This window comes from Balearica regulorum, chromosome 17 (genome assembly GCF_011004875.1).
Source record: "Balearica regulorum gibbericeps isolate bBalReg1 chromosome 17, bBalReg1.pri, whole genome shotgun sequence".
Taxonomy (NCBI): Eukaryota; Metazoa; Chordata; class Aves; order Gruiformes; family Gruidae; genus Balearica; species Balearica regulorum.
In genome coordinates, this window is record NC_046200.1 from 1,109,765 (window position 1) to 1,136,358 (window position 26,594).

Here is a 26,594-nt window from a genome sequence, read left to right on the forward strand (position 1 = left end):
TCTGCCCTCCCTGCGCCGGGCCGCCGAACCATAGAGGAGCCGCTGCCCGAGAGGTCCCGTAGTGGCCGTTCCTTCCTTCTCTATGGTTGTGGGCGTGGTTCAAGCGGCGCGCCCGGGGTGCGTCACCGGAAGGAGACGGTTCAGTTCCGGGCGGTGGCGGCGCAGTTGGGATCGGCGGGAGGAGCCGGCCCGGCCCGGGGTGTCCGTGCGTGGGCCCGGGGTGTCCGTGCGGGGTGTCCGTGCGTGGGCCCGGGGTGCCCGTGCGGGGTGTCCGTGCGTGGGCCGCGGGGTCCCGCGGGCGCCATGTCAATGTCGCACCTGTACGGCACGGACGGGGAGGATGGCGTGGAGATGGAGAACTTCGAGGTGTCGGACTGGGACCTGCAGAACGAGTTCAACCCCCACCGGCAGCGCCACCGGCAGAGCAAGGAGGAGGCCACCTACGGCGTGTGGGCCGAGCGCGACTCGGACGAGGAGCGGCCCAGCTTCGGCGGCAAGCGGTACGGGCCGGGCGGGGCGGGGGAAGGGGCTGCGCGTCCCCCCTTGGCGGGTGTGCGGAGCCGCGTGGGCACGGCCGGGGGGGGGCCACGGCCGGGGGGGGCCCCGCTTCGCGGGGGCTGCGGGTTGTAACGGGCCTCCCGAACAGCCCGGCCTGGGCCGGGGGATGCGCTCGGAGCGCCACGGAGCTGCCGGCCGGGACTCCGCCTGTGCAAGCGTGTCCCTGGTGCCCGGGGGGGGACGGGGACGGCTGTTCCCTGGGGAGCCAGCCTTAAGCTGCGCGTCAGCTGTTAGAATTTCCTTTAGGGGGGAGGTCTGAGGCACGGCAGTCCCCAGGCCTGCGTAGGAAACTGCCTCCGCTGGCGCAGAATTCGCTGACAGCTCTCGTTTCCATGTAGCTCCAGGGATTACTCGGCCCCCGTGAACTTCATCAGCGCCGGGCTGAAAAAGTCAGCGGCTGAGGATATGTCAGAAGAAGACTCTGACGAAGATGAAAAGCCAGTAAAGCAGGAAGAAATCCCCAAAGAATTTGTGCCGAAGAAGTTAAAAACAGTGAGTTATCCAGGAATTATGAAACCTGGGCTGTAGTCAGAGGCGTTGCAGCAATAATAGGGCACTAAGGAAAGGGAGAAACGGCTAAAACCAGAGACCCGTGCGTGACAGCGTGCAGATAAGGGAGGTGTTTTCTCTTGCTTTTGTAGCTCTGCTGATGTATCGTGCTGCCTCCTTGGGATCATCAGTCGGTTTAGGCCCTTTTATCTTCCTTAATATTCCTTTGGTCAACTGAGGTTAAAATAAAGGAATGCCTGCGGTTTACTGCCTTTCTTTGGATAGCTACAATTCCAAAGACTTTTGTTTGTTTCTTTACAGAACAGTATGACAAATCTAGGTGTGTTATAGATTAAAAATCAAACTCTTATTTTCAATTACCAAACATAGAAAGGATCAGGAATCAGCTTCAGCTAAAGCCGGCGGTAGAACCTAATCACTGGCAGCGTGTCGGTCTAGGCTTATCTAGACTTTCCTTTTCTATCTAAGGAATTTCAGGAAACTCCTTCGGTGTCAGGTGGCTTACGTGGATGCACAAGTCATGACATAGTGAGCTGTGCAGTGTGGTGACAGCTGAATTGCTTCTGGGAAGAACCTTCTTTTAAGTGAAATTATACAGAGTTTGCTTATTACGATGCCTTAAGGTTGCATGTGGGTTTTTTGTTTGTTTATTTGTTTTAACAGGGTGGTAATTTCAAGCCTAGTCAGAAAGGCTTTGTAGGGGGGACAAAATCTTTCGTGGATTTTGGCAGCTGGGAGAGGCACACTAAGGGAATTGGGCAGAAGCTTCTCCAGAAGATGGGTTACGTCCCCGGAAGAGGTCTCGGGAAGAACGCTCAAGGTACTGTGATTGTGTGTCTGGTCCCTTATTGTTAACTAGTAATTTTGAGAAGAAATTGAATTCTTTAAAGAACTGCCAACTCCAGGGAGCTTACAACTTCATTCGTCTTTTCTTCCATCTCTTGCGGGTGATCTGGGTACTCGTGATAAGATTCAATTGTGTTTAAATTACCAGAGGCCAATTTTATGCTCTTGTTATTTTGCAAGAGAAAAAGAAAAAAGGTAGATAAATTCCAAAGGTAGTCAGCTCACAGAAAAGATGTTGTTTTATGTGATCGAATAAGAAAGCAATGAAATGCAGATGTGAATAATGCTCTGCTTTGGGGTTTTTTTGTGTGTGCTGGAATTAAGTGATTTTATGGCTCACTGAGGAATGAGTGAAGGGGTAGAAGATACGGTGGTGGTAGAAGCAGACTACCAGGCTGGATGTTTGTGCTGATTTGATAACGTAGGGCACTGTAGGAAAAGCACTGGCTGTTCTCTCTCTTAGGTATTATCAATCCAATTGAGGCCAAACAAAGAAAAGGCAAAGGAGCTGTGGGGGCATATGGCTCTGAAAGAACCAGCCAGTCTTTGCAAGACTTCCCTGTTGTGGACTCAGAAGAAGAAGCTGAGGAGGTATTTGTATGATTCTTGGTATCTGTTTCCTTGTTGTGTTGTATGTACAAAATTCAGTTCTAATATTACCTTCTGTGTCAGAGAAAAACTGTTTGGGCTCATTTTAGAGAAGAAGCTAAAGACATAGCATATTAATTCCATTTCAACATATTTTTCTTGTCACTGTAATGTTCTTTTTGTTGTTTCTGGCTCAGTTTATTCCAGTAGTCTTGCTAGAACCCCACCTTCAAACAATCCCCCAGGTAAATAGTCTTTGTCTTGTGTGTAAAGAAAAAAAAAAAAAGACCAGAAACGTACTGCTAACGTTGTGAACAGAGTGGCTGATGGGACCACAGCATCTGAGCTGGTTTGTCACTGAGCTGTCCTGCTTCCCCAGTGATTTTGCTGTACAGCATCCTTCATTGATCTGATGGTTATTTTCCTGCAGAAAATAGAGGCAAGTTTGGGGCGTGACAAGGAGCAACCACAACTCTTCTTTGTTTTGTTTAGGAATTTCAAAAAGAGCTCAGTCAGTGGCGGAAGGATCCTAATGGAGGCAAGAAAAAGCCCAAGTACAGCTATAAGACAGTAGAAGAACTGAAAGCCAAGGGGCGGATCAGCAAGCAGCTTTCAGCCCCTCAGAAGGAGCTGTCTCAGGTCAAGGTAAGGGTGATGACCCAAGAGGTGGCTTCAGTATCGTGAGTGATTTTTAACCATCGGTAACCTCAGTAGAAGCCAGTTCTGAGAACTGCCTGTCTGCAGCCTCATGAAAATCAAGGCCTCAGACTCATCACTCAATCATGTCATAGACCCCTGTGTCACCTAGGACATTGGATTTGTTTATAAGCAACTTCTTTGGCCTCGGGGAAATGCAAATTAGCTTAAATGTGGGGGGTTTTAAATTGCAAATCAAGTTTAATTGTTTCGCATTTGTTATAAATAAAATGCTCATCTACTTCTGAAAGCACAGTTGCCCTTATTGAGATTGTGCAGCTAAACACATAGTTTGAACCTTCTTCTACCTAAAACTACTGAACTGAGGTCGGAAGAGGGGACTCTTCCAGCTCTGATTCCAAAGTGTTTCTTATTTGTTCTAACTCTTCGTGTCTGGAGTAGGCCTTTTTAGAGGCAATCCCCTGTGGCCTCATACAGAATACCAGTGGGTACTAGTAGCCTCCTGGAATAACTCAGGTACTTGGAAATCTCCAGTTTTCAATCTGGAGTCAGGGATTTCCTCCTCCTTTAAACACGAGATACAGTTTTTGTGAGACATGTTTGTTCTTGTTTGTTGGAAGGTTATAGACATGACAGGCCGGGAACAGAAGGTTTATTACAGCTACAGTCAAATTAGCCACAAGCACAACATCCCAGACGACAGCCCTCAGCAGCCACTGGGCAAAGACTCCAAGCCGCAGGGATTTGCCTTGCCTGAGCTGGAGCACAACCTGCAACTTCTCATTGACATCACAGAGCAGGAGATCATCCAGAACGACCGGCAGCTGCAGTACGAGAGAGACATGGTTGTCAACCTGACCCACGAGATACAGAAGATGTCCGAAGTTCTCTCGCACGAGGAGACAGCAATTGGCAATCTCAGCAAGGTGCTGGAGATGGTGGAAGAGTGCGAGAGACGGATGCAGCCCAGTTGTGAAAATCCCTTAACCTTGGATGAGTGCGCGAAGATTTTTGAGACGCTTCAAGACAAGTACTATGAAGAGTACAGAATGTCTGACAGGGTAGACCTGGCAGTAGCAATAGTCTATCCTCTCATGAAAGATTACTTCAAGAACTGGGATCCCCTCAAGGTATGTATTAGTTTGATTTATCTGCAGTTCTAATCTGATAGCTGAAGTTGTCATTATTATCTTGACACACACAGCCCCCTTGTCCCAAATTCCTATCAGTCTGGAGAGAAAAAAGGAGCCGGGGGGGAGTGCCTCCTCTTGTCTGGCAGGGGAGAGGAAGAGAGGAAGGGTCCAGAGAAAACTCCCGGTGTTCATGGCAGAGTGAAATAAATGTGGGCAAGTAGGCGGACCCACTCTGCACCCTCCCTCAGATGTCTGCTGTGACTGTTCTGCAAAGTGGCTAACAACTTCGGAGCTTGAAGGTTAAAGTCAATCCCTTTTGTGAGTGTTGGGAAGAAAAAGTAGCTGAAAGCTAAGTCTCTAGTCCTTGTTTTGTGGCAAAAGCAGGAGAGGTCTGTCTTTCAGGTAGTCGGGTATGCGCTGCCTATCCTTAATGCCATTCCGGCTGTGATGGGTAAGAGTCTGAATTCTCTCTGTACACCTGGAAAAGTTCAGACTATCCTCTCTCCCCCCCCCCCCCCTCACCCCGCGGCACGTTAAATCTATGAAGTGGGATTTTTCCTCTTGTGGGGCTTTACTAATCATGGCTGCAAGCTCCTAGCTTGCCTTTGGAGTGGTTGGAAAGCTGGCTGTAGCCGAGCATGCCATCAGCCTGCTCTTTGTAGATACCAGCTGCAATTAATGAAAAAGGATAAAGGCCGCTCTCGCCTTACCATTTCCAGGACTGTACGTACGGCACAGAGATTATAGCCAAGTGGAAGAGCCTTTTGGAAAATGATGACCTGTTATCACACAGTGGGCAGGACCTGTCAACAGATGCTTTCCACAGGTAAAGAGCAAACGAGTTGTACTTTGTGCAGTATCTTCGAGTGCTGCTTCCTCAGGGATGGAAAAGAACGGATATGAGCGTGCTTTCCAGATGATTCTCTTGATGTGTCTGTTAAAATCCAGCTGTCAGCTGTATAAAAAGAAGTAGCTTTTAAATAACAGTTACCATTTGGTTTGTTTAGGCCTGGGGCTATGGCTTTAAGCTTAAACTTTGATTTATTTGTTTTTTGTTTTTTGTTTTTTTTTCCCCAGACTGATGTGGGAAATCTGGATGCCATATGTCAGAAACATAGTGGCGCAGTGGCAACCGCGGAACTGTGGATCAATGGTGGATTTCTTGGATAGCTGGGTAAACGTCATTCCTGTCTGGATACTGGATAACATTCTGGATCAGCTCATCTTCCCCAAGCTGCAGAAGGAGGTAGGATGAGAGGGCTGCATTAGAATGGAGCCGTCCTCTGAACCAGATTTGAATTTTGGTCAGCTAGAACATCCAAAATAGCGGCTTTCTGCCCCTGCTGATGCATTTAGGAGTCGGGGGTTGCTGGTTTTGCATCTGTCAAGACTTACTGCTAACAGACTTATTTTAATCTTTCCCTGTTTTACCTCAAGGTCGAAAGCTGGAATCCTTTGACAGACACAGTCCCGATCCATTCGTGGATCCACCCCTGGCTTCCCCTGATGCAGGCACGACTAGAGCCGCTCTACTCTCCCATCCGAAACAAGCTGGCGAACGCGCTGCAGAAGTGGCACCCCAGTGACTCCTCTGCCAAACTTATCCTCCAGCCCTGGAAAGATGTGTTCACACCTGGGTCGTGGGAGGCTTTCATGGTCAAAAACATCGTGCCTAAACTAGGTGAGACAAGGCAAGCAGTGCTGAATTTCTGGGATCTGCTGGTTGCCAGCTTCCCCCTTACACCTAGAAAAGATGTGTGTTGGCATGGTTGCCGGTGTTACTTCAAAGAATATTATTACTAAGTTCAGACCAAGCTTGCGTCTTCTTTTCTGTTAGTACTACTGTGCATTTTTTCAGAGGCAGACATTTTAGAGAATACAGGGAAGTACTCTGATTATTCTCAGTGTTTTCTGTCTTATTTTTATAAATCATCTGATTGCTCTGTTCTTCAGCTGACAGGAGTATCTGACAGCTGTCAGGTAGTACTGAGCTGTAAGATGTGTCTCTGTTACTCCTGTATTCTTTGGTCTATGTAACGCTTTCACCATGAGATTGCGTAGCTCACCGTTCAGCCACGCAAACTGGCTAAAAGGCTCTGTAGTCTGAAAAACAGTCGAACATTTTAAGTTTCTCCATTCTGGCAGCAAATTGTCATTGCTGGAAATGGAAGCATGCTGTTTTGGTGCCAGGGATCAGCCAAATGGTTTACAGATCCTGAATGTCCCTTAGGGTAATATGCAATACAGGTGCTCCTCAAATCACATGTGTTGCTAGTGAAACAGGTCAGGGCACTGACTGAATGAAACTGAGCTGAATTCTTTTCTAACTCTTCTCCCCCTTTTCCCAGGGATGTGTTTGAACGAACTCATCATAAACCCTCACCAGCAGCACATGGATGCCTTCTACTGGGTGATTGACTGGGAGGGGATGATTTCAGTCTCCAGTCTTGTTGGGCTGCTGGAGAAACACTTCTTCCCAAAGTGGCTGCAGGTGAGAAACTCTCAAGGCTGAGTAAACAGGGTTGACTCGCTGTGAAGTGTTGTAGTTGTAGTGACTCCTGCCTAGAAATCGCTGCCCCAGTGCTGAAACTGTTTAACCACCAGCTGGGGTGATTTCCACTCGTAGCTCCATATGCATCAGAACAGACTGTTTCCTGATACCGTCACGGTCCTTTCTTTTACTGAAAGCTCGGTAATAAACAAGTTGAGTGATAGTAAGGACTGTCCTCCATAAACGTACCTGTCCTCCTGCATTTGATCTGTCACGCTCTTTTGCAGGTGCTGTGCTCTTGGCTTAGTAACAGCCCCAATTACGAAGAGATTACAAAGTGGTACTTGGGTTGGAAGTCCATGTTCTCAGACCAAGTGTTAGCGCATCCATCGATCAAAGACAAATTTAATGAAGCTCTCGATATCATGAACCGGGCTGTCTCTTCCAGTGTTGGTAGGTGGCTTATGGTGATGGCTGCACTTACTGTGATGGCAGTATAGCGACCCTTGGTTCTTCTGAGCCTGTATTTGGGCACGGCCCTGCTAATCGGCATCGTGGCAGCTCCCAGGAGCAGTGAAATTCAAAGCGTGTCCATAAATAACACCTGTAAGGTGCTACTTAACAATTGTCTGTGCTTCACTGAAACAGAAAGGTTTTTACTGACTGGCTGCCTGTGCCATTGAGGAACTGATTCTCTTTCAGCCTTGCCTGATTACAGTGTATTTTCCATCAGTTGGTGAGACACCATCATTTAAAGATGTTGACTTCCAAAGCTGTAATTTGTCGGCTTTTTTTCTTTATGGTGAGATACTGGTTCTCCTCCCTAGCTTTAGAGCAGTGCTGTTTCCTTCCACGTGACTGTCCCTCTGACCAAAAAGAGATTGTTAGGAATTCGCTGGGAATTAAACTGTATAAAAGAGAAGGCCATGCCCGAGGAAGCAGGACCTGAAATAGGCCCTGTCCTCCAAGACTGAGAACCTCTTTCCTGCGTTCCTCTTGCCCGCTTGCTGTGCAGCATGATGAGGAATCTGCATCGGAAACATGGAGGGTTCCGTGAGGCCCGTTTTAAGTGTTACGTTTATTTCTGCGGTAAAATGATACAACTACAGGCAGGCGTTGCACAAAGAGGAATTCACCTATTGAGAAATTTCTGGCATGATTGTCATGCAGCCACAGCGTGAACTAGGGGCTGAGAGGGAAAATGCTCCTGATGCAATGCTGCTTCCTGCGGCACAGTACTGCTCCATCCTCAGCCTGATTTTGCAATAGTCACTGTTTGTAACCCAGCAGCAGCATGTGGAAGCCACAGGCCGCGTTTTGGCTTTGAGGAATATCTTTTTTTGTTGCTGCTGTTCTTGCTGTTCACATTTTCCCTTTGCCAGGAGGAGCGCAGCATCTTCCTCTTCAGGTACAATTTCAGACAGTACCAAATCCTGTTGCTGCTGCTTCACCTAGCCAGTCTGTGTTGCATAAGCAGTAACAGTATAAAACTTAACGAATTAGAACATGTAAAGGAGGATTCAGAGCATTATTGGTTGGCTTTGTCTCCTGAAGTGGAGTTTACCCATAGACCTTGCACTAGGAACGGGCTGGCACCTCGTTCTCACCTGTTTTGTCTCTCCAAACAGGTGGGTACATGCAGCCAGGCGCTCGAGAGAACATCGCCTACCTCACTCACACCGAGCGGAGGAAAGACTTTCAGTACGAAGCCATGCAGGAGCGGCGGGAGGCTGAGAACATGGCCCAGCGCGGCATCGGCATGGCCGCCAGCTCCGTGCCAATGAACTTTAAGGACCTGATTCAGACAAAAGCGGAGGAGCACAACATCGTTTTCATGCCTGTGATTGGAAAGCGGCACGAAGGGAAACAGTTGTACACATTTGGACGGATTGTCATTTACATTGACAGAGGCGTTGTGTTTGTACAGGGGGAAAAGACGTGGGTGCCAACCTCTCTGCAGAGTCTCATCGACATGGCTAAGTGAAGCCCCCTCCTAGAACTGCGAAGAACATCTTGCTAACATTTTTAGTGTAACTGTCTTAGAATAAAGAAGTTACAGATTTGTAAATAGACTGAAACTGTAGCTGTATGCCAGGATTTTTTTCTTAGAAGAGCTGTTCAGGCAATGTCAAGAGATGAAATTACAGGTGGAAGTCTGTGCTAAGGGAGGAACAAGCAGTTCTGGTGCTTGTACAATTGCCACCTGCATCAGGGCTCTAGCAGCAGCTCAGAAGGGACCATGGAGGTCAGTCTGCTCCAAGAGCAGATAAGCGAGCGCTGGTCTAGCTGAGTCCTGAAGGTATCACAGCTCCTCCTTGCCCGCTGCGCTGCTCTGGCGTGAGAGTTACTGTCCCGACAGTGTTCCTCACGCAGGGGCTCCTCTCTGCCACGCGCAGCCAGGACTCATCCCACCTCTCCTTCAGCCGGGTGCCGCTCCAGGAGCCCTCTCTGCCCTGTCAGTGCTGGAAGGGGGGGAATTTTTTTCCAGTAAATTCACAGAATGCGTGCTGTGGGACTGCAGCAGTTCTGGGCACTGAGGTGAGGGAGGGAGACCGAGGCTTTTTTGCCCTAGAGGGAGATGATCCGATTCTTCAGAGGATCAGCTAAGGAACTGATTTCAGTAGCACTGAACAGCACAGCCCCTGCCTCCGAGAAAGCTTTTGTAAGCCTGCATTTGGAACTAGATACCAATACCTTCAACTGCAATCCCCTCTCAAATAATTCCCCCTTCCTGATGCTTCAAATGGTCTGCAGTACATGCGAAGGCTTTGAATTGTTCATGAAAGGGGAGGGGATCAAAATAGCAATTGTTATGCAGTACAGATGGCTTAAAAGGCAGGTTTTAGTTAAATTTGTTCACTGCAGGTAAGCGAGTATAGGCAACGCACAGCTTTACCTTTTATTAAATAATTAAGATACAAAAACGTCCCATCAGGCTCGGCGTTCGGGTGCCACCACTTTTGGCGGAGCACGATGGCAGCGTCGGCGTGGCCGCGCAGAAGCTGCCGTGGAAGAGACGCAGCCCCAAGGCCGCCCCGCTGCAGAGCGGTCAGGACCTGGCGGCAGCGGGGCTGCGCCCGTCAGCGCTGTCCTCCTTCCTGATGATCTCCAGGTCGTCACATTCTTCGTACGTCGGCTCCTCCACGAAATCCCAGACCTCGGGGGAGAGCTCCTTCAGTTTTGGCAAGGGAAACCAGTGGACGGAGGTGTCATTAAAGGTGTCCAGGTACCGGGGGTGCGCGGGGAGCGCCACTTCCTCCGTCCCTTTCAAGACCTAAAGAGCATTTGGGGAAAAGGTTCTGCACGACGCGGAAGAACTTTTCTGCAAAGTTCAGTTAAGAGTGGGTGAAGATGAGGATGGTGTTACCTCAACCCCTGTGCACACTGTGTTCTGCAGATAATGTAGAATGATCCTAAAGCGATTCATTTTTATATTGTAGCAGCCAGGAACAAAGGTTTTAAAAATAACCACCCTCTTTCCAGCTGCAATTAATATCCTTTCTCATTAAAAGGTGCTTTGTCAACACAAACAATAATGTTAAAAAACTAGTGGCTCCTACCTTTGCTATGTAAGAATAATCTCTCTCTAATATTCTTGATAGCAATCTGGAATGACACAAGGTAAGGGCATTAGACACACCACGCCCGTGGAATTGGTACAACTTTTCTGAACGGGCGTTGGGGAGAGGAAGGGTGGGAGATGGCTGATCACTGCAACCAGGGCAGCGAGTTCAAAACGAGCAAAATCTGGAAATCGCTGTCAGAAGCAACGTTAAAAAAAAAAAAGGACTCAAGGAAGCAAGGAGAGGAAAGCGCTGCTGGAGGCAGCAGAACCTTCCGGGGGGTGCACACACCTCTCCTCCATTCCTTTAAAGCTGTTCCCGATGATGACCATTTTGGACAGAGCCCCCGCGGACCAGTTCCTCCAGAGCAGGTTGTTGTACAGGGCTTTCCCGCAGTGCACCATGTAAAACAGCGTGCCCGAGCCCTCCACGCCGTGTTTCCCCTCCTGCGCCCAAACCGCCCGGTCCCGTTACCGACGGGGCCCCGGCAGCCGGGCAGGTCGCTGGGGAAGGGGAAGGGGGGGGAGGTGTGGGGGTGCCCCGCTCACCTCGTTGTCCGGGAGCAGCCGCAGCCCCAGCCGCGCCAGCGCCGCCAGCTCCCGGGCGGAGAAGACGGGGTCGAACAGCGAGCAGCGCCCGGGCGGCACCTGCGGGGACGGAGCGGCCGTGGGCGGGGGGCAGCGGGGACACCCCCCCACCCCCCCCCCCAATCCCCGCCCCGTCCTCACCCCCAGCTCCTCCAGCAGCAGCAGCAGGAAGGCCAGCTGGAGCCGGGCGGCGGGGCAGCCGCTGAACCGCCCCAGGCCGTAGCAGACGCAGCGGGAGGGCGGCTCCGAGCTGCCGCCCAGCGGGGCCCGCACGGCTCCTGCGGGCACGGAGAGAGGCGTCAGCCCCGGGCTCGGCGGCCCCGTTTCCCCGCCCCGCTCCCCGCACGCACGCACCGGCGCTCGCCGCCCAGAAGCCGGAGCTCAGCAGATCGTCCCTACGGGGAGAGCGCGGGTCAGCGGGGCCCGGCAGCCCGGGGCGGGGGGACACACCGCCACCAGACGGGCCGGGGCCGGGCACTCACCGCGCCTCCCGCAGCCTCCGCAGCACCGCGCCGCCTTCCTCCGCCTCCTCCTCCTCCTCCGCCTCTCCGCCCGCCCGGCCCCGCCGCCGCCTCCGCCCGCCCGCCGGGCGCCACCCGCCCGCCGCCGCCATGTCCCGCCCTCCCGGCCGCCGTAGCGCCGGCGGTCACGTGCCGCTGTCATGGGACCGGCGGGCCGCCCCCCGGAAGCGGCGGCAGGAGGCCGGGCCGCTCAGCCCCGGCGGCGGGTTCCCCCCTCCCCGCTCCAGGAGGGACAGCCCTTCGCTCGGCCCGGCCCGGCCCGGCCCGGCCGCCGCCAGCCCGCCGCCGACCGATGGCCCGTCCCGCCGCGCCGGAGTCCGGCTCGGCGCCATGGTGAGCCCCTTCCCCCGGGCCTCCCGCCGCGCCCGCGGGGCTCTCCCGGTCCCTGTCCCCGCCGCCGGCTCGTCGGTACGGAGGAGACACCGGCGCTGCTCCTGCCCGGAGGGCCGCGGTGCGGGGCTGCGTGCGGTCACGCGTGGCGTGTGAGCCCGTCCTGAGCGCTGTCCCGGCGGGGAAACGGCTCTGGGAAAGCCGCCGGGAGCCGGGACCCCGAGGCCAGGCCGGCACCCCGAGGCCAGGCCGGGAATCGCTCCGGGGGGCGGGAGACGCCCCGAGGCCGGCTGAGCCTTGGTCAGGCAGCAGTTTATGCTCTTCGGGGTCACCTGCCGAGCTGCCTTTTGCGGCTCTTCCAGGCTTCCTCGCGGTCTGCGGGGCAGCTCCTGTGCCGGGGCCGGTCCCAGCTCCCGCCCGGTACGTGCGGGCAGGCGGGGTCACTCGCTGCGGGCCTCCTCCGAGCGGGGGCCTGCGGAGCCGTCCCCTGAAGGACACCTCTGCCTCACGCTCCTCGGGGCCCGTCCTGTACGGTCAGCAACCGAACCAAAAGCAGCGGGTCGCGGGAGCTGTTTGGACGGCGCGTGGTTCGTGCTTAACGAGAATTATTCCACGTGCTCGGCGTAGGAGGGTGTCTCCAGCCCGCATCTCCTTCCTCGTGTCGTAGCTGCGGAGCTATCGAACCCATCTTAAACCCACAGAAATGGTCAAATTTAATAGTGTGGGACCGTTCTAGTGCTGCTGTCGTGTCTAAACTCGGTGTAATTGTGTAAGAACCGTGTCTCTCGTTTGGAATAACCTTTTTAGTGCTTTACTTGAAACAATAGAAAGGAGAGGGAGAAGCATAACTGTTTTCAAACATGCCATTGTTTCTGCCAACACTTTGCTTTTTTTAGGTGGAATTACTTTTTCCTTTATGATGGGTCAAAGGTTAAGGAAGAAGGAGATCCTACAAGTGCCGGGATTTGCTATTTTTATCCTTCTCAGGTAATGTCTGCCTTTATTTCAGTGTCTGTAGAGGAATGCCCGTGGGGTGAGTCAGCGCTGATGATTCTGGTTTGGGAATGGTGGAGCTCTGGGTTAATTCTTACTTAGTGTTCACAAAAGTTTTAAGAAAACTTGTGGAACTAGAACCAGGCGGAGTGGAGTGGGGCTCCACAGGACTCGGTGCACGGAGTTCCCTGGGCTTCTGAGGCGGGCATGGTGCTGGTGTACTGCTCCCTCACTGCGCGTTCTGGTCAGTGGCATTGTCCAGCAGAGTCCAGGTTTGTTCTGGTGATAAATAAATGCACACGAGGGACGAAAGGTGCTCTAAATAAGCTCTAGGCCCTCGTACTGCCTGAAAAAAGCGATCTGATTATTTTTTCCTTAGAAATTTGCTTGTGCTACTGCGTTTGATTTATAATTGAACTTATAATTCATTTTTATTTGTACATGCATACGGTAGTGATTTTTTTGTTCCAAGTCCTTTTAAAAGGAAAGAAGAAAAGTCTATCTTCCCTGCCTTCCTCAACAGACTCTCCCTGACCAGCAGGAACTGCTGTGCGGACAGATCGCCGGAGTGGTGCGCTGCATGACGGAGATTTCTGGAGTTCCTCCGAGTCTCATTCGCCTGAGGAAGCTCAAGTTTGCAGTTGTAGTGGACGGAGACTATCTGTGGGTGAGTTTGAGACCTGGAGGCAGTCGCAGAGCACAAACAGTGGGAGAGCCTGACCTACCTACCGTATCAAACAAAGAGGGCTTTTTTATTTTTCAGGGCATGGGCTGCACCCAGATAGACCTGGGGAGAGCTAGGGTGGGAACTTGCAATGCACAACTTTCCATTGCAAGGTAACTTTAACTTTGTTTTCCGCAGCCTACGTCCATGTGCTATGGCAGTCACTTCAGCTGTTCTGTAAAACGCTTCACGTACCTCATTCGTGTGTCCACACCCAGCACCTTTCCTTCAGATGTGCCTGGCGGTGGCTGTAAAGCGTTGAGCTCTGCATCGTGATGTGTATCCCTGGGATACTGGCAATGACTGGAAACAGGATTCCGTGGGCTGCAGTTTATAATAAGGACTCTGTCTCCCTATTTGGTAGTCTGGCCGTTCTTTCCTTCTAACCCTCAGTGTTCCGCACTGCAGAGCTCTGTCAGCGTCAGCAGACATTTAGTGTGTAAAGAGCGGTGTGCGGCCGAGTCGTGACAAAAATGCCCCAAACCATCTCCTGGAAACGGCTACGAGTGGTCAGACCTAGTGAGTTGCAGTGCTCCCAGGAGTGCTCTCTGAGGCAGAAGGCCTGGTGCTTCTCTTTCTCTTGGCAACTCAAGAACTAAATGAAGCATCTACATCGCTGTAAATAACAAGTTAATTTGAATATTTTTAAGTACTTAGTTTCAGGAAAACGTTCTTAGCTATTAGAGCACCGAGCTAGGTCGTCTAACATGGGAAGGGAGTGTGTCTAAAAGGCTGGATTTCTGATATCGTTTATTTATCCTGTCTGTGCCAGGGCACTTCTGTGGATATTTTTGAATCTTCATCTGCCTTGTGAATCTGGGGGTTGTTTGCCTGCCACAGAACTGCCTGCACGCCCTTGATACTCATTTGAAAGCGATGAGAGTTGTTCTCACCTGCTGTGCCTGGGTTTTGGCAGTAAACATTCTTCATTCATGGCTTTCTGTGTTAAAGGTTCTGGGCTGTGCTGTTGAGCTCCCTGATGTCAGCTGTAGACGGTTTCTGGAGCAGCTGATCAGCCTCTTCACCTTCTACAATGGACCTGTGCACCGTGCATACATGGTAATTAAAGATCAGCAGCCGTGAGGTTTCTGCCTAGGAAGAGATCTTGCACATCTGCCATATTGGCCGAGCTGTGCCCAGGCACACGTGTGCTGGCAAGTTCCCTTACACCACCTTCCTACTTGCAAAGGTCAGAGCAAGCTCACATACCAAGGAATCGGGACCTGGGAAAGCGTACAGGCCCACCCTCCTTATTGCACCGAGGTACTGTGGGTGTCTGCTAGAAGTTTCACAGATGTTCAGTCTAAAGTAGTTTCCTCTTGATATCATCTTCTTACTTATCCTCACAAGCTTGGCCACTTGTAGGTACCATCCCAGATTGATTGCATCGAACCATCCGAATGCGTTAAGGCCCATGCAGCTGTGTGGGTTTTTGTGTCCGCAGGCATTTTCTCAGGAGAGGCTGAGCAGGCAGTGGGACAGATATATTGAACACATCCAAAAAACCACCAGTGACCTCCACAAGATTTTCAATTCTCTCTGGAATCTGGACAAAACCAAGGTAAAAGCCTGTCCTTTGCAGCGTCTGGCTCTAGAGCTGCCCTAAAGCTCTTGGGTTTGTGTTTATTTGCTGCTTTGAGCGTTTCCTGGGATTCTCTGGCCTCAATTCTTGTGGCTCTCCTTGTCTAGGTGGACCCCCTGCTATTACTGAAAGCAGCTCTCATCTTGCAAACTTGCCAGCGATCTCCCCACGTCTTGGCAGGCTGCATTCTCTACAGAGGCTTGTAAGTAAGCGGGCGTTGCCTAAAGGCTTACCCTGCACGTCGGATCTGCCCCTGCCCAGGGCCGCGGGCCCAGGGAGCAGGGCAAGGGCACTGGCTGTACACAGGACTGTTTGTCACTGGCAGGAACATCGGTGCTTCGGGCAAGGTAATCTCTGGCTGCTGGTGCGTTCCAGAGAGGATAAATGGTTCCTTGTGTTTAGCAGTAGGAGAGATGGAGGCACGAAGAAACTCAGGGTTTGGGTTTTAATAGTAATCTGTTGTCCTTGATATTCAGCAGGACATGAAGACTGAACTTCTTTTTAGGTAGAAGTCACCAAGAAAAAGAGAGATGTGTGAATATTATTCTTTCTCGTTAGTGTTCTCCTTGCAATCTTGCAAATACAGTGCGTGTGTCTGTATGTATTTTTGACTGACCCGTTGGCCAGGACCACCATCTATACTAGTAGAAAGTGCACAGAAGAATAAGGCAGAATTTCCCATGAGAAACGTTGGCTCATGTCAACTGAACACTAATGATAGCTGGAGATGCTGCAGATGTGGCACTGACCGACATCAAGGAAAGCCTGAAAGGTGGCCTTGAAAGATGGGAGGTGGGGGATTCCGAGAATTTCTTGGCAATGACACCCAAGCACCTTTTTGCTTTGGCATAGACTGTTTCTGTAACACTTTTATGAGTGCTGGAAATACGCCACAACGTGCAGTGTTGTTCAGAGAACTGTGATGACATTTGGTGAAAGAAAAATCTCTACCAGGCAGACCGGACACACACACACGCACACGCTCTGGTGATGGGCAGGCGCAGGACGTGACTCCGTTCTCAAGTCAGATGTCCACTGCCACCGCACCGCGCTGCCAGCTTACAGTGCGGCAGTGACTCCTGCTCAGCGTCCTGCTTGCACGCATGAGATCATTCCCTTAAAGATGCCTGGCCAGCCTCTGTCCGACCTGGAAAGACGCACACGTTGTGGCGTATTTCCAGCACTCATAAAAGTCGTTCAGCACGTGTTCCTGTTGTGCGGGGGGTGCGTTAGCTCCAGCCTGTGTCTGGGGCTGCCCCTTCAACCTTGCAGAGTGTCTGGCAGGGCCGGGAGCGGCGGGTGCGCTGGAACCCCAGAGACTCCCCGGGGATTACCTAGCTGCGAAGCGGGGCCCTGTGGCACCGCCAGTTTTGCTCAGAGTACGAGTGAAAGTCTGGTGTGCCGCTGCTGCTGGCTCTGCCCGTCCTGACGCACTGGGTGATGGGAGTCCGCGCCTGAGCTTCAGGAGATGACGCTCTGCTCATGGATGGCTTTGGTTTGTCCTTTTAGGATTGTGAGCACCCAGCTGCCGCCTCCTCTCACTGCCAAAGTTCTCCTCCAAGGCGATGAGTCTCCAGGCCAGGTATGTTGCTAAACATGTTCCCTGTATGCAGATACCCGCTCGTGAGGATGCAGTCTGGGAGCTCTTGTCACGTGGCTCTTAGCTGTGCTGTTACTGGGAAGGACAAATGTTGGTGCTGATGCTAAAAGTTTTTATTCGTTATGATTTAGTAAGGTTTCAAGACTTCTGCATGAGGAATTTGCTTTTTTTCAGTCTTTAAGTTACTGATTTTATGAGTTCTCATCTATGTGATGTTTTGATTTGCTTTTTACCCAAGTTTAAGTATTTAGTGCTGAACATACAAAATAAATATCTGAAAGTGACAAATCGATCTGTTTCTGTTGATGTTAAAACCTGACAAAAGTAATTATTTACCTGGTTCAAGATCTACAAAAAAACCCGTCAAGATCCAGATCGGAAGGCGGCCTCTGCTCTTACTCTGGTTGAGTGAACCAGGTTTTTGTGCCTTGAGGAGGCAGTAATGACAAATTGTAGAATTTGTCCTTGCTTTCAGGTGTACTTTGGTTCTTGGGAAGTTGCCTCGACTTGGAACAAATCATTGCCCAGCGTGGTAAACCAGTCACAGCGTTTGCCGAAGGGGATGGTCTGGGCCCTGCTGCAGTCGCGGGGAGGCTGAGGGGGCTCGAAGAGAAGTCCTGGTGGCACGATGGCAAGGGCTGAGTCACGCCACAGAGCTGATTCTTGGCTTTTCTTTCAGAGCGAGCCTGGAGGTGAGGAGCAGCGGGAGCCTGGTGAGCATCCAGCTGCAGAGTCCTGGTTGCCAAGCGCACGGCAGCAGCACGTGGGGAACCTCGGGGGCGGTGTGCCCGGCAGTGGGGGCGTAACCTGGTTCTCTGGGATCACCTCACCCAACTCTGGCTGCAGGAGTGTATCCCTGAGGGTGGTGCTGCCACTTGTCAGCACGTGCCAGTGGTGGTTGTGTAATCGGAACTAGTGCCTTCCTTTGGCTGAGCAAAGGAGTTTGCTCTTTTGGGTTTATTTGTCAGTTCTGCAGATTCCCAACATGCTGCTTTAATTCCAGTTACCCATGTGCCTACTTGGCCACTGACGGAGCCCTGAAAACAGATGGCTGATGCTTTCAGTCCAAACCTTCAGTCATCGTTTTTGAGCATCAGTTTATAGATATTCTGCCAGGATGGCTAGAAAAAAATACTAAGGGAAAATTTAACTCTGTCAGGCATTAAGTGTGTGAGGAGGGTGGGAAAGCGCTGCCTAGTCAGACGTGGTCAGTTTGTGGGGACCCAGGATACAGGATGATAGCATGCCTTCTCCTCCTGCAGAAGTCTGTGGGCTGATGGAGTCTGGCTTCTGTTCTTCATGCTGGGCCACGTTGATTTAATCCTCAAACCTCTATTGCTCTTGCAGATTCTCCATTGCCACAGGGTGTCCGTATCATCCCGGTGTTCCTCACAGAAGATGAAGTCTCAATGCTCCGAGACTTTCCAGTGGAGTGGATGACGAGGTAGAAAATCAATCTGATGCATGAAGAGGCTTTTGCAGCAAGGGAGCTGACACGTGGCGCTGTGTCCTTACTGTTTTCTCTGACGCTAACTCAAACTCTGTCATCTGGCTGTTAAAGCTGCCTGAGGTCTTTCAGGCTGGACAGAATTTGAGCTGTCCATATCTCTGTGTGAAGCAGCCTAAAGCAGAACTGTCCCAAGACCAACTGCAACGTTGTGGTGGTTCTCAGCTCACAGTGCTGTCCTTGTGCTGTGTAAGTAAGGGAGTGACGTTCCCAGGAGTGCCGTGTCAGAGGTCCGTGCTTTCCACCCGCGTTAGGCCTTAGCCCATCCTTTTCTGAGGTAGATGCTCTTTGTAGCGGAGAATAGACCAGCTATTGAACACTACCAGGAGGTGACGGTGTTATCAGGTATGTAGTAACTCCAAACGGATCCTACTCAGTAGTTTAATCAACTTGTCATCTCCTGCCAGGTCATCTGTGTCCCCAGCAAGCCCTAGAGGAGAGAAGAATGCTCTGTGGTCCCAGGCAGTTTCAGAATCAACAGGAGTCCATGAAAACCAAGACCTGAACAATATCTCCATGCAGGAGTCTCCTGAGCAAGCTTCAGGCACAGTGGCACCTGAAGATGCTGTGCCGTCAGGCCCTTTGAAGGGCTTCCCTGACATGGAAGCCGGTACAAAGAATTCTCCAACTGCAAAACTGAGCAGCCTGGACAGCAAAAGTTCAGAGCTCAGTAGAAAGGCATCCTTCCCGTCAGAAAGAGACACAAAGCAGCTGCCAAGCCCCTCCACAGTCCATACTGCTGAATATGGGCAACCTACAGGTCTGTACCTGGAAGGCTTTTCCTTTCCAAACCCTTATGCCCAGGAGCAGGAGAGTCAGAGCATGGGGAAATCCCTTGTGGACTCTGATGCTGAGCAATGCAGTTTCCAAAGTCCTGCAGCCACTGGCAGTCCAGCCGTTCGCTCTCCTGCCCAAGAGCTCAGCAGAAGGAAATCGAGTGAACGAGATGAGCAAGGGGCTGTGAGCCTAAACAGCGTCTCTGGAGAAAGCAGCGGTGCAGCTGGCGGCAGTGCGTGGGGCTTGGATTGCCCAGTGGCGGCTGTACAGTCAGGGCTCCCGAGCAGGAGTCGGCTGCCGGCTGTGGGGGTTCAGGAGAGCCTGCCTGGTGACCCAGCAGAGAACACGCGCTGTCCCAGCAGCGGGGAGAGGGGGCACAGTCTGGGAGCCCAGGCTGGTGCGGAGTCAGGCATGCGGTGCAAACCAGTTAAGATGAGCTTGTATGTCCACTGCATTAAGGGGCTTGTGCTCTCCCTCCTGGCTGAAGATCAGCTCCGAGAGGACCGGAGCTCCGTTGAAGATGTGGTAAGTGGGAAAGCTCTTCCACACCTGCAGGTACACTCACGCTGCTTGAGGGTGGTGGGGACAGCGCAAGCGTTGGATCACCGTTCCCATCTCTTCCCTCGCCTGCTCTGCGCTGTGCGAGGCAAAGCCGTTTGGCTTAGGGTTCACCACCGCAACTGAAGCTACGTGGGAGGTTGTTTGCGAACGTCAGGCAGCGAGCCTGAGAGGTGAGAGCGCTGTCTCACAGGCGACTCTTGTTGCCTGTTGTTGTCTGTCGGTGCCAGTGCCGGAGCAGAACGTGTAGGTGTGACCGTCAGACAGCCCCGCCGGCTGCCAAAGGCCTGTGCTGGAGTTGGGATGTGTTGGGAAACCCTGTCAGTTTTGTAGTGCTTTTTGGAAAGCAAGGTGTGTTCCCTGTTTAACGTCCCCTTTGCGTGTCGCCGCCTTTCGCTCTGGAAGCAGCAGACATGCCTGGCAGCAAGTCCCCGGAGCGTTTCCTTTCTGCGTGAAAGCCTGGCTGCCCGCGTCCCCAGCCTGCTCCTCCCTGGCACCACTCTCGGGGGCCAGAGGGCCAGGTGGGTGCTCCGGATAGGTGCTGTACCAGAGCCACCCCAAATGACTGGTGCAGGATTTGCTTCGGTGCGCAGGCTTCCCTGCCAAGCGGCACAGTTCAGCTTGTGGGGCTGTGGGGGAAGGACATGCCGGCCCCGGGCGTTTCCCGGTGAAGCATTAGTCCGCAGAAGTGCCGCCTGGCCTCTGCTTCCCTGCCAGGGAGCTGAGTCAAAGCTGCAGAGGCCTGTTTGATATGCCAGTTGCCATAGGAACCACCTAATTTCTTTAACCGTCAGACTGGAAGGTGGAGGGAAGCTCAGACTAAGGCTGGCTCCGAGCACTAACAGAGCCTCAAGGTTACTCCTCTTTCTTCCCAGCTCTGCGACTCGGAGGCTGTGGTGTGACCCCCCCCGTGAGCAGGAGGGTGCCACCTCCGCATGGCATGTGAAGGTTGGCGTGCCCAGGAAGGGGTTGCTGCAAAATCAGCAGAGGCCAGGAGGTGCAGCCGTGGCCTTTTGCACCAACCATGGCACATTGTTCCGTCCCCTTTCTGCCCGTTTCAAACGGGCAGCTGCACCGCGGCTCCTGCTCTACTGTGTCTTCTCCAGTGCAGGGAGAGAGGAGGATGCAGGCGGGAACTGATGCTCTTGAGAGCTGAAGGTCATCCTTGTTGCACAGGAACCCTCAGCTTCTCTGGGTTTCCTCTGGTTGCAGCCCTGCTGTGCTCGGAGGTGGTGTGCTTCCCGGTGGCACCCGTGGCTGGAAACCAGCCTCTGCTCTGCTTCACGTCCGACCTGCCGTGAGAAGGGGCATCTGAAGGATGTAGCTGGCGTGTGCAATGCCTTGCTGTGGGGGTTAGCTCTGTGAGTGACACGTTGCACATCCTCCTCCCATCAAATGCCTGGGCAAAGCCAGCGGTGGGCCCAGCCTGGCTCAATTTGTCATTCATTATGTCTCAGGATCAAGTGCCTGACACTGGTGTGTCGCATTTCAGTCGATTCTCCTTTACTCATTGCCCTGGGGTTGACCAAGCCCGGTTCCGTTCAGGTTCCTCTTTTCCCAAACACGCTGCTTCCATCTCGCATACTCTTGCTTTGGATCCCATCTTAGTAAAACCGTACTTTCCCACAGCTTGGATTTGGACTGTGATTGGGTTCTGACTACACCCTTCCTCTGGGTGCAGGTGTTTGCTATCTCTTAGGAGAGATGCTCTGCATGTCCCGTCATCCCAGGAGGAAGAGTACTGTTCGAGGAGGCAGAGCCGTTCTCTGCTGCTGGCATCATGGTGGATTTGAGGCGTAACCTCAGCTTGTCTGTTCCTTTGTTTATCTGTAGATTTAAAATGACCCTCAGCTCTCAGGGATGTCAAAGCTTAGTTATAATTAATGTTTGTCGAATGCTTTGAGGCCCCTGAATGACACCAAAGAAGGGTAAAATATGCTACTTGTGCAGCTGAGAACAGCAGGCAGGGCCAATCGTCCCTTGGGAGGGCGGTTTCCAATGCAGGCTTTCCCCGCAGAGCAGGAGGCTTTGGAGGCTCTGGGGCTCGCTTCCTGCCGCTCCTCAGCTCTTATCCCTTCCTTGCACTGTGCAGAAACGAAAATCTGTTCTGGGACCAGGGGGGTCAAGGGCAGGCCAGGCGCTGCCGTCCTGCTGCATGGAGGCTTGAGCCTCTGTGGTGGGGGAAAGCACATGGGCAGGCTGGAGGATTATGGAGTTAATCTTCCCAGCCCTGCCTGCGCCCTGCCTGCACCCTGCCTACTGCCTGGGAGCCTCAGCACAGCCAGGGCAGCTGGGCTGCTGAAAGTCCAGCTTGGCTTTCATGTTAGTACATTGTTGTGTGAATCCGTTGCTCCGTGCCAGGCCTGTTGTTACCCCACGGGTGAGGCTGTTTCCTTGGCTTTTCTTTTTGGTGGTTTTTTTGGTTTTTTCCCCCTCTGGTGATAGCCCAGTGCCTGCAGCCTGTGGCCGGCTGGAAACTCAGCGCAGAGGCTGGATGACCATCAGAAGATTCACTCGTGTGTTAGGAAGGTGCTGTGGGAAACACTGCTGGCAATTAAATCCAGCCCAAGTGTGTAAAGCTGCGTCCTGTGTTGTACTGTCTGTCTGGTGTAATAAGGGCTGGTAAGCAAAGGAATGTTCCTTGCTGCAGCTGAGAATCACGGCCAGAATGTGAAAATGAGCCCTGGAGAGTAATGTTTGATGGTAAATTAATGGAGTCTTGCATTTTCCTGTAATGAATAGCATCAGGTCATTTAATGGCTTATTTTCAGGCTGGAGTGCTATTTTCTGAGTCCCTGTCCTGCTCACTGTGAGCTGTGAGCCTCACCTGCTTTCCTCTGTGCCCAGGTTTCCCAGCCGTTCCTGGTGGAGCCCGGGCAGCAGCCGCGAGCATGGAAGGGTCCGGTCCCTCTGGCATCGGCATCGGTTGCCCGAGCTCCCTCCGGTTCCTCCTTGGAGGTCTAGGCGAAGCTGGGCTTCCCCTCTAACACTTGCCTGTTTTTGCCTGTCTGCAGTACCACAGCAGTCTGGCTTCTCTGAACGGCCTCGAGGTTCATCTGAGGGAGACGCTGCCCAAAGACTCCTCGTCCTCAGCCAAGACAAGCTACAGCTTCACTCACTATGACTGTGTTCAGAACGTACTCATGGGTGAGCCTTCATCTTCTGGAACAGCAGCTGCTTCAGAGGAGGGAACAGGGAGGGGAACAGGGCCCACGATAACCTTTTCTCATGCTTCAGACAGCTCCTCAGAAACGTTGCGTGCCATAACTCGTACAAAATAGCCTGGATATAAGGCCCTATTGAGGAAGCTTTGTCTTTTGTGAGTTTATAATCTTCTGAAGGCTTGTTGATCACTTTGTTTGGATGAGAGCCCAAGGCTGCTGGGAGATGGAGCAGCTGCCACCGGTGCTTTGCTCGGAATGACGTTGCTTGGGGCTCTGCTAAGGGCTAAGGCTGAGGATGGGACTTGACATCCTCTTCAAACCCACCCTCCTTCCCCCGACTTTGTTCACCCCTGGTGTGATGCCTTTTGTCCCACTGTACAACAGAGTGTTTGTCAGTCATTACTGGCTACGAGAAGCTGGAGCTAGGAACAGGTAGTAGCCATCAGTTTGGGGACTGCTGCCCTGGGTAGACCATCGACATGCATTGCTCCAGTTCATTCGAATGTTTCCCTTTTTCTGGCAGCCTCCCAGGCAGCATCCTGGCTCTCTCCAGCTCAGAAGTGCTTTAGGGAAAGAGAGAAACCCCAGTGATTCTGGGTAACCCAGGTCTCAGGCTGCCTTGTCACGCTGCTGACGTGTGTACCTGCAGGGAAGGGTGCATCAGGATTTCTGTTCGTGTGCGGCCAAGCACGGTGCAAGTCACGGGCTAATTTCATCGCTGGGATTTTAGTGTCACCCAGTCTCTGTTCTGCAGATAACCAGGGTCGGTGGGAGGGGTCTGCCTTTTCCTGCTCCATAAACGGGGGCACGCTCCTGCACAGAGTGGGCTTTTAACACCCCCCTTACTCCTTTCTGCAGCCAACCTGCCGCACACACCTGGCCCTCTGGATCGGCACTTCCTGAGAGCTGCTACGCTGATCCACTCCGACTTCAACCAGCTTCCGACTGCTTCAGAAATTATAATTAGGTGAGGTGCGCTTACAGCTCCCTCCTCTTCCAGGCGCAGGAGCACCGTGTGGCACACGGAACAGGCAGAAGGGGGGAACCCCTTCGCTAAGGTGTGCTGAGGTTTGGTGTGCGCTATAATCGCACTGGTGTCTCTTGTTGAGGGTCAGTCGTGTTGCCTCGTTCCCTGAAGTTTGCTCTTCGGATGTGGGCTACTTAATATTCTGCCTGTAGTGTGATCTGGGTGTTGAGAGGCTAGAATGGCACCGAGGCGAGTGAGCTGGAGGCACAGCTGAGTTGTGCCACGGGTTTCAATTGAGGTACAATGCTAGAATATTGCCAGTTCCTGGCACCATCAGGTTCTAAGATGCAGTTTTAAATATAGCTGTTCCTAATAAATTTGTGTCTCGGCTGGGAGCCAAAGGCACCCAGAATTGGCAACCTAGATTTTGTTTTCTTGCACGGCTTGCTGGGTTGGAAACACACTGTAATGTGCGTGGCAAACTCAATTGTGATGCGCCAGGCAAGATGGTCTTATCACAGGCAGAGCCCTCCATGCAGCCGTGGCTAAAGCTGATCTTGTGCTACAGCACTCCCCGTTTCTGTAGCGGATCTCAGGGAGGATGGGGATGTTGGGAGCACGCAGAGATGCCGCCTGCCTGGCTGTGCTCATTTTCCAAAACATGATGAAATAAAGATGCTTCTGGGAATTACACTGTTTCGCTTCTCTGACACAGCTTGCCAAGGGAATGTGAATCATGCACTTCTGCTAAACAAGGAGTCCTCCAGCACTGTAGTTTGACTGGCTCCTTAAATCCCGTACCGGCTAAGCTGGCGTATTCTGCGTTGCCCCAAAAAAAGCAACTCCATGTGTGAATCAGACTGAGTAACAAGACGACTAAAACCGCTTTCTTTTATGGAGAGTTGTCACAGAAGGGTGTCAGCAAACATACCAGTTGCTGCTTTCCTCCGTCAAGGAGGAGTACAGAGTCCTTTGCTTTTCTCCTTGCCAGCCTTCTTGCAGGTAGATACTGAGTGGTGGGTTTTTAATCAACAACTCGAGCTGTTGTGGTTACAGTGTCTGTTGTCTGAGCTTCATCACACGTGTGACTACACAACCTGAAGTCCCTCTCAGTAGCTGAGAGCCCGGTGCCACAAGTATCCCAGTGCCCAGCCCGGTGAGTTGAGGGGGATCTTGCACAAAGCTGTAAACCCTGACCGCTGCCTTCTCTCCCGCCCTGCTAGGAACGCCTCCACAGCCGTGTACGCCTGCCGGAACCCCGTCCAGGAAACCTACTTCCAGCAGCTGGGCGCTCCGTCCCGCAACTCGGGTGTTCCCAACCCTCACGACAGTGCGTTCAGCTTGCCGAGCAAGGCCAAGCAAAAGCTGCTGAAGCACGGAGTGAACCTGCTTTGAACTGATGCGCTGAGGCAACGTGTTGCAGCTCATCTCCAATAAGTAAAATCTCAAAGCCATTTTCTCCATAGGAGGCAGGAGGCTCTGTGCTACGTCTGCGGGGTCTGCAGCCCGCCTTGCCCTGAGGAAGGGGCACGCTTGCTGCCCTGTTCCTGCAGCACCTTTTGTGCCAGTGCAGGGGATTGCTGATGTTAGCACTTGCCAAAGACTGAAGGTAGAAAATAGCTGTGTGGGGGTGCTTGGTTTACATTGACCGTAGGACTGTTTGTGGTGCTGCTGAGCAGGCAGAGACCCCTGGAGTGCCTTGACCTAAAGTAAAACCTCCTTTTGCTCTAAGCTACACAGACTCTGGGCTGTGGGGCAGTACTGGCTTTCAGAGATGTCAGTCAGACACTGCATCTGCCTGGAGTTCTGTGCCTACACTCGCCCTGGTCAGACTTGGGCTTTATTTATGTCTCTTAATCTATAGGAATGATCCCCTGCCACAATGTAATGCCTTACCTTGACTAACAGAGCCGGCATGTTCTCCGACTAACTGGAACAGAACAAGTGCTGCAAAACTCATAACCCTCCTCAGGCGCTGTCAGGAGGTTTTTATATGCAGCTGACTCTGGGAGCTCCTTGTCCTCGCACGTGTGCCTGATAGGTGATCGTGCAGCACAGCGTTGCTTCCCCACTGCCCCCAACGCAGTTGTAGCCCGCCAGCCTCTCGCGGGGGCCGTGGTGATGGTGGTGGTACCAATGCAGTACGCCTCCTGCCTGCTCCTTGGCCTTCTGCTTCCTCCCCTCCCTCCTCTGGAGGACCTTGTTTCATCTCCTTGCTCCTGCTGCTCCATTTGTCTACACTCTGTTGACAGAAAAGGCAAGTGGGAGCCCCTTAAGCTAATGGGACCAAAGAGGCTTTGCAGCTCCTCGGCAGATGTTCTTTCTGCTCAGACAGACGGTGTGTCCCCTCTCAGCAGCTGCTGGGGGGAGGACGGGTGGTGACGGCTGCTTAGACCCGAGTGATGGATACCTGTATCTGTGCTCTGTGTTTCAAAGCCTGCTGCTGTTACGCGCACATCACTGACTGTGAAAATAAAGGAGTCTCCAAGGCTCAGCCAAGCGCTACGTGTCAGTGGCCAGAGTCCACCTTGCGGCTTGGTCTTGTTTGTGATCCCCGGTGTGAGGGTTTGGGGTTGGATGACCCGTTACCCCTTGTTAGCTCCATGCTGAGGGCGAGTCCCTGCACTGGTGGGGTTGAACAGGCAGTGCCTGTTGCTTCCATCGCTCCTGCAAAGCAGGTCACGTCAGGGCCTTAGAAGATTTCTAAGGGTAGATGTGGTACTGGCTTCTCCATGAAATGCTGAGCAGACTCGTGTCGGTGTTAGCAGGGCCCCCCAGGAGCTGGACGCGGTAAAGTCACCATCGTCACAGCTGCCTGGTAGCTGTGCCATCGCAGGGCTCCTCTGCAGAGCTTGGCTGGGAAATGCAGTGTGCTCCAGAGGAACAGCCAGCTGCTGGCTCAGGGGCGGCTGGGCACAGATTTGTCGTCTGGCAGCCG

The 26,594-nt window shown here is 52.5% G+C and overlaps 3 protein-coding genes across 7 annotated transcripts; 2 read left to right on the forward strand and 1 right to left on the reverse strand.

Moving 5' to 3' along the window:
* Positions 1–140: 140 nt before the first annotated feature.
* TFIP11 (tuftelin interacting protein 11) lies at positions 141–8,861 on the forward strand. Its single transcript, XM_075769770.1, has 13 exons — positions 141–216; positions 264–500; positions 897–1,050; positions 1,732–1,888; positions 2,378–2,505; positions 2,995–3,147; positions 3,780–4,289; positions 5,012–5,118; positions 5,370–5,538; positions 5,730–5,973; positions 6,641–6,783; positions 7,071–7,236; positions 8,412–8,861. The coding sequence occupies exons 2-13, from the start codon at positions 304–306 to the stop codon at positions 8,765–8,767; spliced, it is 2,484 nt and encodes an 827-aa protein (XP_075625885.1). The 5' UTR covers positions 141–216; positions 264–303; the 3' UTR covers positions 8,768–8,861.
* Positions 8,862–9,792: 931 nt separating this feature from the next.
* Positions 9,793–11,611, reverse strand: SRRD (SRR1 domain containing). 2 transcript variants are annotated; one of them, XM_075769787.1, is made up of 7 exons: positions 11,416–11,576; positions 11,288–11,328; positions 11,075–11,211; positions 10,895–10,993; positions 10,638–10,792; positions 10,344–10,389; positions 9,793–10,057 (listed from the first exon to the last, which is right to left on the reverse strand). In XM_075769787.1, the coding sequence occupies exons 1-7, from the start codon at positions 11,544–11,546 to the stop codon at positions 9,833–9,835; spliced, it is 834 nt and encodes a 277-aa protein (XP_075625902.1). In that variant the 5' UTR covers positions 11,547–11,576; the 3' UTR covers positions 9,793–9,832. The 2 variants fall into 2 exon arrangements, with proteins under 2 accessions (XP_075625902.1, XP_075625901.1); XM_075769786.1 differs by lacking the exon at positions 11,288–11,328 and having other exon boundaries at positions 11,416–11,611.
* Positions 11,581–26,182, forward strand: HPS4 (HPS4 biogenesis of lysosomal organelles complex 3 subunit 2). Of its 4 annotated transcripts, none has more exons than XR_012838158.1 (13): positions 11,583–11,787; positions 12,681–12,771; positions 13,301–13,444; positions 14,453–14,560; positions 14,946–15,062; positions 15,191–15,285; positions 16,593–16,665; positions 17,363–17,396; positions 18,031–18,127; positions 18,598–19,492; positions 22,540–22,628; positions 23,553–23,656; positions 24,880–26,182. XR_012838158.1 is itself a non-coding variant. In XM_075769772.1 (13 exons), exons 1-13 carry the CDS (start codon positions 11,747–11,749, stop codon positions 25,049–25,051), a joined length of 2,091 nt encoding a protein of 696 aa, XP_075625887.1. In that variant the 5' UTR covers positions 11,584–11,746; the 3' UTR covers positions 25,052–26,182. The 4 variants fall into 4 exon arrangements, 3 of the variants coding, with proteins under 3 accessions (XP_075625889.1, XP_075625887.1, XP_075625886.1); XM_075769772.1 differs by having other exon boundaries at positions 11,584–11,787; positions 13,319–13,444; positions 22,540–22,672; positions 23,548–23,656; XM_075769771.1 differs by having other exon boundaries at positions 11,585–11,787; positions 22,540–22,672; positions 23,548–23,656.
* The last annotated feature ends 412 nt before the right edge of the window (positions 26,183–26,594 follow it).

Excerpts from the sequence above, each read along its gene's own strand:
- SRRD (XM_075769786.1), bottom strand. The coding sequence starts at position 11,596 with ATGACAGCGGCACGTGACCGCCGGCGCTACGGCGGCCGGGAGGGCGGG. Across the intron at positions 10,994-11,074 it reads TGCTGCTGGAGGAGCTGGGG|GTGCCGCCCGGGCGCTGCTC; the intron begins GTGAGGACGGGG and ends CCGTCCCCGCAG. Across the intron at positions 10,793-10,894 it reads GGCTGCTCCCGGACAACGAG|GAGGGGAAACACGGCGTGGA; the intron begins GTGAGCGGGGCA and ends GTTTGGGCGCAG.
- HPS4 (XM_075769771.1), top strand. The coding sequence starts at position 11,747 with ATGGCCCGTCCCGCCGCGCCGGAGTCCGGCTCGGCGCCATG. Across the intron at positions 11,788-12,680 it reads GAGTCCGGCTCGGCGCCATG|GTGGAATTACTTTTTCCTTT; the intron begins GTGAGCCCCTTC and ends TGCTTTTTTTAG. Across the intron at positions 15,063-15,190 it reads GGAATCTGGACAAAACCAAG|GTGGACCCCCTGCTATTACT; the intron begins GTAAAAGCCTGT and ends CTCCTTGTCTAG.
- TFIP11 (XM_075769770.1), top strand. The coding sequence starts at position 304 with ATGTCAATGTCGCACCTGTACGGCACGGACGGGGAGGATGGCGTGGAG. Across the intron at positions 3,148-3,779 it reads AGGAGCTGTCTCAGGTCAAG|GTTATAGACATGACAGGCCG; the intron begins GTAAGGGTGATG and ends GTTTGTTGGAAG. Across the intron at positions 5,974-6,640 it reads AAACATCGTGCCTAAACTAG|GGATGTGTTTGAACGAACTC; the intron begins GTGAGACAAGGC and ends CCCTTTTCCCAG.